The 11500-nt window shown below is 38.8% G+C and overlaps 1 protein-coding gene across 10 annotated transcripts in view; it reads right to left on the bottom strand.

Moving 5' to 3' along the window:
• Nucleotides 1-11500, bottom strand: part of USP34 (ubiquitin specific peptidase 34) — a 124262-nt gene that overhangs the window by 1920 nt on the left and 110842 nt on the right. For 6 of the 10 annotated variants that reach the window (XM_065630611.1, XM_065630614.1, XM_065630612.1 and 3 more), the window contains 12 exons: nt 11115-11272; nt 10016-10094; nt 7279-7405; nt 6832-6939; nt 5654-5758; nt 5405-5529; nt 4214-4366; nt 3158-3281; nt 1716-1795; nt 1105-1245; nt 826-972; nt 61-220 (listed from right to left, as the gene is read on the bottom strand). In XM_065630611.1, the coding sequence (XP_065486683.1) occupies nt 61-220; nt 826-972; nt 1105-1245; nt 1716-1795; nt 3158-3281; nt 4214-4366; nt 5405-5529; nt 5654-5758; nt 6832-6939; nt 7279-7405; nt 10016-10094; nt 11115-11272 (1507 nt within the window). The remainder of the gene's footprint in view (nt 1-60; nt 221-825; nt 973-1104; nt 1246-1715; nt 1796-3157; nt 3282-4213; nt 4367-5404; nt 5530-5653; nt 5759-6831; nt 6940-7278; nt 7406-10015; nt 10095-11114; nt 11273-11500) is intronic. The other 4 variants (XM_065630616.1, XM_065630617.1, XM_065630618.1 and 1 more) reach the window with 1 other exon arrangement.

Here is an 11500-nt window from a genome sequence, read left to right as displayed (position 1 = left end):
TGTGTAAAAGTTTGTAAAACCTTAGAATTGTTAAAAGTGACACCATTATAGAAGGCAAACCTTTAGTTTTTCTTTCTTTGGCTTCTTGCTCTTGTAATGAGTTCCTCTGTTGTTGACAAGCTCTACATTTGTTTAAAAGCTCTTGTAAAGTCGGGATCAGGGCTGAATTGAGCTGTTTGGGAGTGTGCACCGAAAGCAGCAGGGCAAGTGCTCGGAGGTCCTAAAAATACGGAAGTAAAAAAACCTTAACTAACCTTATTTCACATTCGTATTTGATTAATCCTACACACAGACGGATGAGGCTTTACCATGTTCTGAACATCCAAAAGATGAAATTCTAAATATACTTAACACTACCGAAATATCCCACTTATTACTAATACGCTGACCTTACTGTAGGTCTGTCCTTAAGCAGGTGACAATACTGTGCTGCTCGCTACAAGACGAAATCTTTCGTTGGGTTAGAACATTTCTACGATTAACTCCACTGCACTTTGTGTTACTTTCTGCCCCGTGATCTGCCTCCCTCCAGCCTGTGGTCCCCTCCACCAGCTTGGGAGAGCCAAGGCTGCACGCTGAGAGATGTGTGCATGTGGAATGGAGAATTCTGGAGAGCTCAGCCTGCTGCTCCATACGTCTGAGACGCTGCTGTAGGTTTAGGCAGCCTCCCGTGCTCTCACTGGGAGTCCAGCTTAAGCGCTAAGCAGAGCTAACAATGCCAGCCTCTTTAATTAGAACCCGGCACATGACACTGAAAAGTTTCTGTAGAAAAATAAGCTGCCTCCTAAACGATGCCGATACCTGAATGGCTTAGAAAATACTCACCCCATTTAAAGTGGAGCTTGCTTTGGAAATTTCAACTCTCTGGTTGCTGAAGTCAGATTCTAGGCTTTGATACTGATTGATTAGGTTTGTAATTAGAGTATTGATTAAGTTGGCACAGTTTGCTTCAGAAAACACCTGCCCTTGGACCTATGAAAAGAACATGTTTTTAAACCACAAAAAAAAAGATCTGTAAAAACAGCATCCCAATCTGAAATAACATATATATATATATATAACTGCACTCCACGAAATAGAAATCATCCCTAAATGACCACCTACCTTTAGAAGAAAATGGGTCAAAAAGGTGTATACAATATTGTTGTTAAGAAAGGTCCTTTCATCCATCAGAATACATTTTATATATTCTGCAAAAACTGGATCTTCGCAGAGGAGCTTTATGCAGTTCTTGGACATCGCGGACTGGCAAAGAGAGAGAGAAGATGTAAAGTCACCCCTGGACGTGCTGCGCTGGCACTGCCACAGCATCTACCCAACCCCACTGATGCTTTTCATTACTGAGAAAAATATTTTGGGTCTATCAGGTTATCAGTAAATCATGCAGATTAATTATTGTCAATTATTATTTCACATTTCCCTTTTATGACATTTATTCCATAGGAGTGTGAGCATTACGTGCTATGTGAAGCTGCGGCGTCTGTTTTTGCAGGACCGAGGATGTACTAAGATCAAATACAATTTGCTAGATCTTTAGACTCGATTTAGCAAGTTTTATCAGATTACAAGCAACATAAGCAGAGGTATTTTCTATTGGAAATACTAGTAGTTTGAATATCTATACATATTAGTATTTTGAATGACTAAACAACACCCACTAGTTAAAATTTACAGGTTGATATCTTTTACATTCACTCAAACCCACTGACTCTTACCTGAGTCTGACAGAGCTCAGTCCAAAGTTTGGGGAATAAAGCAAGATGAAGTGGCAAACCTTCATATGCGACTAGGACACCTGAAATTTTATGAGAAAATAAGTTACTGAGTGAGAATTTTGTTGGAAATACTAATTTCCTGATAAAAGTAGTGCCAAGGTGCCATATCATTTTATCAGACCACATTCTAAGCTGTTTTTGTAATCAGACCTATAGTCCGTGAAGTTCTTACAGTGCATTTATTAAGTACATGCCTCCCTTCAGCACTTCTGTGAAAAGTAAAAAAACTAAAGAGCTGGCTTTAGTTCTGGATTTGTAATCAGGTTATCTTATTACTGTCTTACATTTTCAACTGGTCAGCACTACAGCACTTTAAGCCTTTAAATATTTTTTTTTTAAAAACCCAGCATATAATTTTTAAAGGGTAATCTTCACTATTAACCCAAGCACCATTGGTACCCAGACCATGGCAGTTAAAGGATACACTGGACAACAGCAAATGTTACACATTCCCTGTGCACTTTGTAACTAACACAACCTACAGCAAATACTAAAAATGCCAGAGTTACAAATAGAAGAGTGTGACAAACAACGAGCAAATGGGTGATTCAGGGATCAAAAGGACATTCTGCTATCATTGCTCTTTGGACAAGATTAATTTTGTTTAGTTTTATTTGTCCACAAGTGGTATTTAATCATAGCTCGCTAGCCAGCTTCTACAGGCAGAGAAAACAAGTGGGGATTTTCAGAAGGTGGTTCATTCTGCTTAAAGAATCACAAGATAAAATTTCTCTTGGAAGGAGTCTATGTCCCTCCACTGACTACAGAGGAAACTCTGGCTTTGTGTCTCTCGCTCCAAAAAAAATTGGTTTACATCGTGACAGGAAGAAACCCAGATACTGGTGGCATCTACTGCCAGAGCTGAAACAAGTATTGGGTACAAACTACATGACTGAACGGCTATGAACTTAATTAAATGTTGTGATGGTTCCCAAAACTATGGAGCAGATTAAACCTGGGTCAGTAGCAATGCAAGCAGTGCCAGCAGGTGGTCAGGTACGGCCCGGCAGATCGCCAGGTCATGCTGAGGGTTCAGTATCTGATCCAAACCCATTTACACTGCCAAACCAAAAATAAAAAAAACCTTTGGTGGTCCTGTATTGAACTGTAAATGTGGAAGGAGACAGAATCCTCGCGGGTTGCCTCAGCTCCTTTCTGGACAGGCCTGAAGCACAATAGTTGTGTAGGTAAGACTGTGCTACATTATACACCTCATGCAGCTTTGTGGATAAAAATAATGCCCAGAACGACTAACGCAGCAAGTTTTACAAGTTCTGCTTTTTCTTAAATATTTGGAATATAAAACTTAGCGGAGAAGCACTCGCAGTGATCACAGAAAAAAAATAGCCAAAATCCTTAGGCCGTGTAACCTTCATACTTACTCATTTTAACTAAAGTTTCAGTAAACTTTTCACAGTTGATTGCAACTCGACATAGTAGATGGATGAACTGATGATAAGAAAAGAAGTAGTCTAGCAGCATGCGATCGTAAACATCATCTTTGCCCTGAAGATTTAAGAAAGCTTCATTTAAACTACATAAGCAACTGCACAGCAACCAGGCTTCCTAAGCATCTAAGCTTAAGTTCCTGCACTTCTCACCCTAAAATGTTTTAATCAAATCCCACAGGAAAACACGATGGGAATTGCAGCTGTGCCATCTGGGTGAGCACAACGCTGGGATCGGAGGGGGATGGCAAAGCAATTCCCCCACCAGTAAAAACTTTTATTGTAGGATTCCAAATCAACAGACTGAGAAGATGCAAAGCTGCGGCAAATACCACATCTTGAAGATGACAAGAACACGGTAATTTTAAATCATATACAGACACCTAAATATATATGCTCTACTGATTTTTAAATCACAATGTGTCAGTTACGACCTGTAGAAATCAGAATTTTCTCAAGACTGAGCTTCACAAGCTTTCAAAGCAGCATTTCAGGAATGTCTCAAACCAAATGATAAATACATGCGAAGGGATTTGTGTGCAAAAATTCTAATAAATTTTAGACGTATGTGCTGCTTAAAATGGCGTCAGCTTCTGTAGACCAGATAGCCAAAAGGAAATCTCAAAATTTTGAGCAAACAAATGCAATCTTATAAAACCAAATCGATGAAAAATACGCAAGGAAAAACACAGAGAAATGTAACTGTGAATGTGGTTCTAGAGGCTTAAAAATCTTTGGGTTCCTAATGTATATGAATTCATGTTAAAGTGTAAAATACTACGTCATATAATACGATGACTTTTTAAGTTCAAATAGTTACATTCTTTACTGTCACCTCAGTGACCTCTGGATACATGATGAAAAAAACCCACTACAGATAATTTCTTGCTCTACGCCTTTTTTAGAAAACTTTGGTTATAGAGCAAATTTAACGGTGCACAAATCTACAAAGCATCATCTGGAAAGCTTTAAAAAAGAAGGGTTACTTACCCTACAGTAACCGTGCTTCTTCGAAATGTGTTGCCCACACAGATTCCCATCTACGTGCACACAGGCCCCATGTGCAGGAGCTTGGATTCTTTCTGAATAGCAGTGTCCACTGGGGCTGTGCCTGCACCCAGTGTGTCCTTGCGACCACTGTACCTGAGGGCACAAGGGGTATGGCGGCTTCAACCACCGCCCAGGTCCTTCACCCAGCAGAATCCCCTACGACAGGACTTGGAATCAGCACAGGAGGGGACCACAGAATCTGTGTGGACAAAGCATCTTGAAGAACCACAGTTACTGGACAGCGAGTAACCAGTTTTCCTTCTTCAAATGATTGTCCATACATATTCCTGTTAGGGTGGGATTCACCTTACCTGACTTTAGCTATCTAAAATCTAGTCATTTCGGTATTTCCTGCAGTCAGAGAGACTCCTCCCCAGGAAGAGTCACCTCATCCGGACTCAGGTGTCTGAGTTCCCTCCGCAGGAAGGAGGGTAAGTGTTTCTCTCCTTCTGAGGGTAATTGTTTACTGCCATTAACCACAGAATGAGCTGGACACTGACCTTCTAGATAGGCAAAGTGATGTGAGCTGAATCCCACCGTTGCTGCAACTGTAATAATGGGACGTGGCAAGTGGCTCTGCAGTAGCCCCACCGAAGCTGGCATCCCATCAGGAAGCCCACAGAAGGGGAAACGGAAAGGAAAAGACTTAAAGCCCTATACAGTATTTCAGGTCCTGGTATTTTACCCAAACAAATAGTCGATTATGCCTCAGTCCCGGTGGAATGGACTCTAATGAAACCTGGAGGACCTACTTGGCTGGCTGGTAAAAAACCTTAACAGAGTTTGAAACCCATCTGGACAATCCCTGGGTGCTTCCTGAATTTTCTTTAAAAATGCCATAAACAGATTGGAAGATTATCAGAATACGTGTCTTGCTTTTTTTCTGAATACAAGGCTCAACCCCTCCTCGTGTCTGGAATATGAAGCTGTGTATCACCAAGGGCAGGGAAATGGTGCTTCTGGAGTGCACAACTAGAATGGAGTATATGAGGACAACACATCTTGAAGAAGAGTTATGCTTTGTTTACAAAGAAAACGTAGATGCATTATGCTACTGGATTCTCGTAATACTTTTATACAAAGGGAAAACAACAGAGAAATAGCAATTTATAAGACCACACATTTACATACCTTGCTGGCTTCCACCATTGTAGGCAAGAGGCACATATTAAGTTCAGGACGTGGAGGACGAATATTGCTTTTTCCCCCTATTAATTTCAAATTTTCACGACATGGAAAATAAGGTCCAAGAGACACTGTAGTATAAGTTAGGATAAAATAGGGATATATTAAAAAGGTCAATATGTGACATCAGCAAGGAACACGATAGAGTAATAATAGTGTAAGAGAACTTCAAAATACAATCACTGAAATACCTACTTGGGATATTACTGTGGTGGTATGTACAATGATTGTGCTGTAGAAATGGAACCAGAGTATGTAGGAAATCATGAGGACTTAAAAGTACAAGCTCCTTGAGGACATCTACAAACAAAAAGTTGGTTTTGCTATTACATATTGTTATTTCTTAACAGCAAACAGTTTTAACTTAAGGCTCATGCACTTGCAAACTCTCTCTCGCATCTCTTTTGCATCACTCAGTGTGCACCGTGACCAACACATCAAGTGAACGCCCCTGAAGCAGCCAAGGTCCCTCCACCTCTGCGCTGGGACAAAACCTGCTCAGGGGTCGCTCAACCACCGGGGAGAGGGGTGGCAGCCTGTGGAAAGTAGAAGCTCAACAAAATTACCCTCTTTCCTTCTTCTTAAACGTATCAGGTTTGGTGCCTGGAAAATGTCAACCGGCAGCAGTCAGGAAGGTAATGAGAAAGGCACTCAAAATAAGGGGAAAATGCATACAATCACACAAAAAGATAAATTTGGACACAGCTTTAGGCCTTCATAAACATGCATAAAAATGCAGATTATATCCATTAAATAATATTTTAAAAGCCTAAACTAGAAAAAGCCTAGACCTTTTTGAAATAGGTCTTTAATGAAAAAAGACACAAAGACACTTGTATATAATGTCTACATCTACAATTTTAAAAAGCAAATTCATTCTATTCTACAAGCTATTTAAGCTGTACTTTATTACACCTTCCGGCAACGGATCATAAAAATGAAGACTAAAAGCTGTTACTCAGACTAACTTGGTCGCCGTGCACCCTTCTGAGTGGAGCGGTACTTAATATTTGAATTTTAATGTAAGATTTGGGATTTCATTCTAAATTCACTGACACCTGAATTCGGGAGTTACTCCTTAATCATGCCCCTTATCAGGCGGCAAATCCACCTCTCAAAACAAAGGCTGACTTTTTGTGTGCACAGCCTGCGTGCTCAGGGAAGGAGGAATATTAATTTTAACCTGACAAAACCCAAATGATTTAGAATAGGAACAACGGCAATATTGCTATATTGACAACATTAATACAAGCAACCCCAATTTACAGAGTGTCTAGCAAGCATTCGCACTTGCAAAAATGGAATTTAAATTCCAGAGCAGGTAACTGCGTAGGACGGGTCCTTCCCGTTGCGGAGACGCCGGCGGGACTTACCGATACAAGCGTTCCGAAGCTCTGGGGGACTATAGGAATTTAGCAGCGTTAAGAGCTTATGAGCAAATTCGATTCGCTCCTGCCACTGAATGAGCGCTTGCTTCACATCTGCAAACGCAAAAACCAGGGAAATCTGTTCAGTTCACTTCTCAAAAGCTCATTAAATAAAGCAAAGAATTTTACTGCTGAAGAATCGCTTGATTTTAATCAATCTAGAAATCTGTTAGATCTTGCTGGTCTACTGCTATTCCACTTACTTAATCTAGTTACATATTCCGTCAAGAAATAATTTGTAAGGAACAACTTAATAACCGTTAATAATCGTATCTCCTACTGTACGGGCAGTTTTTAAGCACAGATAACAAGCAAGATAAAATCCTAGAGTTTGGGTCAGGAAAATTAATCAACAGACAACAAGCACAATCCTTTGAAGAGTTACAATCAAACCTTTTCTTTGAAGATATGGACGCGTCGACTTAAGAACGGAAAGGAAAATAGAGAGAAGCTCTACCAGGTCTCCAGTCACATGGCAAGCTGTGGCCTCGTGGTACATCATGTGCAACGTGTTAAAGGACTAGAAAGAAAAACACATACCAAAACTTTCAGTTGCCAAATTAACACAATTATTACCATTTCTTTGTCCTACAGATACCACTTCTACATTTGTTTTGTGCTCAAACAAGACATATAGAAACGTACGGTACTAGATGTAATCACAAAATTTCTGAAAGAGAGAGAACAACGTTTAAAAAGAGAACAAATCTGTGTAAAAAAAAAAAGAGTATATTTACTGAAAGAGACTGAAAAAAAGAAAGGTAAAGAGTGAGATGGGGGAAAGGGACAGAAAGAAAGAAAGAAGGAAAGAGGGAACAACCGACCAACCCAGTCGCTTCTACAACAACCAAATATCCTGGTTAACCTGGACATGCAGGTTTGGTAACAATGGACACCAGCTGGTCTTGTATGGGGAGATAAACTGAAACTTGCCTCTGGCCAAAAGGCTGATTTTTGTTCTTCTTGCCTAATCCAAAAACTTGAGTCATATTAAATTTTTATCACACGCATGCCAGAGGGAAACTGAATTTGTAAAATTTATTATAACATTAACCCGTCTACAAGTGGCTGCCACCCATCTCAGCTCAAGAAATGAGTGTTTTCGTGAGCACATCAAATGCAGCCTATGGAGAGAGACATTTGAAAACAGCCTTCATTGTTTTCAAGGTGAAAGCTTTCTGTTAGGGTTTTCATACATTTATCTAAAGCCCAGTGAGCAAAGCATAATTTCAGATATGGTATTTTTAGATACCTATTAATCCCAATCTTGCAGTGCCAACATACAGTGATATTAGAGGTGCATAAATGTGAATCAGGGGAAAAAGTATTAATATAGATGCTCGTCATTTTTTCAAAATGCCGCTTAAGGACATATGCTCTATGGTTGTACATCAGATGAATTACTTCTCCTTTTATAATTAAAATACCTTCTGGGCATCTGTGTTTTACAGAGATATTGGGAAGGAAAAGCAACTAATTTCCAAACTGCAAAAATCCTAGCACAAGATATAAGAAAATATATTTAATCTGCTGGGATATTTTAAAGATAAAGAAACAGAAATCTCATTCCCTATAATGCAAACTCCTGAGGTGCCGTTTTATTTGTACATTCTCGTGGAGGTAAGAGACACGCGGCCAACTCTGGTTAGTGGAAAACTCTTCTGGCTGTGCCAGATCCTTGGTGCAGTATTTTTCACCACACAAAACACTTCCAGTGAGTAAGTGAAAATATGTGGCCTTGTAACTTCAAGCTGTAAAGCAACATTAGTTTTATCCAGCAATGTTTTACACGGGATAAATTGCATCTTGTATCACACATTCTTTATAAACTTAATTACCCATTGTTAGTCTGGATAGTTAAATAACTCATTTCTACACATGTATGTACGTAGCTTAGTCTCCCTCTGAGTTTCACACATAAATAGTTATAGCTCAGTTCCTAACTTCTTAGCCCATGAACGCTTACTGAATATAAGCATTTCAAGACAAAGAGGAACAAATATTCTGGAGTAATTAACTACAGTTAATTACTCAATAGGCTTGCATTTCTAACAAGCTCCTGAAAACTCAGTTTTCAAACAGCTCTGCACCATCTTACTTTTAATTTTTCTAATGCATTTTGTAATTCCAGCTTTTTCTATCACACTCTTCCCCGGAAAACACAAACTACTGACATCAAAAAGAGAATTTTTTGTATAAAAAAAATATAAAAATTGGACTGGAATCAACCTCAAAGCATCATTTAGTCCATCCATGTGCCTTAGGGCAGGCTAAATGTCTTTAAATCCTTGACAGATGTTCGCTCTGAGTCCTCCTGACGACTTCCAGGTGTGCTGGCTGGCACCTTCTGAAGCGATTTATTCCAATATCCCATTTGCCGTACAGCTACGACCACCTCCTACCCATTTGTCTTGCACCACGATTTATACCAGTTTGTTATCTTTCCCTGAATACACCAATCTACATGTGCCAAGAATGAATCACATCTTAGTTTTTACACTTTCTCCAACACATCCAGACAATCTTGATTTTTACCCTTGTTCTCAAAAGGACACAGTGTCCTTCCCCATTTTGCACTGTCAGTATATTTAATAAACACACGTTCTTGTCCATCAACTCAACAATGGAAATGTTGAACAGAATCCAACGTCTTACACCCATCTTAAGAAGGACAAAGGAAAAACCAAGATAAACGTTGTACGTGCCCCTTTTCAGTCTCACTCATCTTAAACCAGGAGCCACGAACAATTCAGAGCTTTTTCGCCAGCGTCTTTTAGGCTTTTCCTATGTGACTGTGGATCTGTAGAGTGACACCATTCGTGGGCAGGGGTTGACATCCAAACTGCACCCACTTTGGTGCTGCGCTATTTATTCTTTTTTTCCTCTCTATTTTGAACTAACTCTGGCCTGGTCTCACAGACCAAATATCCAGTTACAACGGGAATACACTATAGGTGCTCCAGAAATGCATTTTAGGTTTAGTTTCACCAGAAAGAAATCTACTTTGCAAACAGAAGCACAATAGGCAGGACAGATGGGGAGAGTTGCCTCAGAAGTGCCTCAAAGAAGCGTTTGGAAATATTGAGGAGAAAGCGAGATGTTTATTATAATTAAATAACAAAGTATTTACCTCAGTCATCAGAATCAATCCTCTGTTAAACACAACAAGAAGTCTGTCTTCATCAGATTCTAATAATATTCTGAAGGCACTAGGAAAAAAATCCAAACATTGAGAACACTGGAAATTACATATCAACTTTTCATAATTCATACAAATGCTTAAAATTGTTATGCTCATGCTACCTTTTGGAAAATAAACATAACAAAGAAACTCCAAAAGAACATAATTATTCTCATTTTTCCCCTGACTTTTTCATTTAGAAATGTCTCTGATGTCAACCTCCTTTATGCCAACTTTATGTTATCAAAAATAATTTATAAACAACCTTTACAGAAATATTTCCCAAGTAATGTCTGCAAAAATGCTAAAAACTGAGGAAAATAACGTCCTTCGAAAGACAGAAGTTTATGCTTGTCAAATGATACACTTAAATAGGTTCAGTTAAGCATGTTTGGACTTTCAAATGTATAAAACCATTTCTATCATGAGGATACTCGACCTTCCTGCACATGCAATTTATAGTTACACTGGAAATACAGTTTCACATGTACTACTAAGACTAGAGATGAAAAACTATCCGAAGATACGATAAAATAAAACTCTGTCCCACAGGTGCAATTTCTATAAAACATTTCTGCCCCAAAATAACAAGTGTCAACAACAGCAGCTGCAGTTACTGCTTTGCCCATCTAGATTAATTATGGGAGGCTGAGAATGGAATTTCAGCTTAAATGCCGAATTAGAGCATTGATTGATTTGGTTTTAGTGTTTTTTCCAAGGGCTCTACTGATGGAATTTTGTCATAGTGTTTTTCTTTTTGAACCCTAACAATTTACATCTTGGTTTACACTTGTTTATTGGAAAATATTTGCTTAGTTTCTGAATTTTCAGCTCATGAAACACTCTAAAATAGATTACATCCATAAACAATGGATTTTGGAAAGAAAAGTTATAATTGAAACTTTCTGTCTGCTTGCTTATGAATAAAACGATCCCCGAAACTTCTTCAAAAAGAACAAAATAACAACACTAATCTTTATGGTACTTCGCGTTAGGCAAAATACCACCAGGATGCTATTATTACACTACAACTTCACCACTCACGTACCTTATTAACGTTGTCCAACAAGAGCGTCCGTCCAAGCAGCGCAGGTAACAGCTTATGGTTGTTTTCTTAAATTGCTTTATGTCTTCTATCTCCTCCTCTCTCATGTCTGGTCTCTGAGCTACAAACAGTTGCATGAGGTTAAACAGCTCTTCTACTGCCTAAAACACACAAAAAAATTGGGTTAGAGTTGTCTCTCTCAGTATGTTATGGTTTAGAGCTTATTTGTATTACTTACTGTGTATTACTTCTACTAAGTAACTCATAGAACAAACATATGTAAGCAAATTTAGATATGAATAAGCTTTTAACTATTATTATAAGTTATAAAATCAGCAGATGTTTCAACCTTAAATAATTAAAACTAAACAGTTGTTAAAACCTAGAAT

Source organism: Caloenas nicobarica, chromosome 3, assembly GCF_036013445.1.
Source record: "Caloenas nicobarica isolate bCalNic1 chromosome 3, bCalNic1.hap1, whole genome shotgun sequence".
Lineage (NCBI taxonomy): Eukaryota > Metazoa > Chordata > Aves > Columbiformes > Columbidae > Caloenas > Caloenas nicobarica.
The sequence above is the reverse complement of the archived record's forward strand: the minus strand, read 5'-3'. Positions and strand labels throughout refer to the sequence as shown.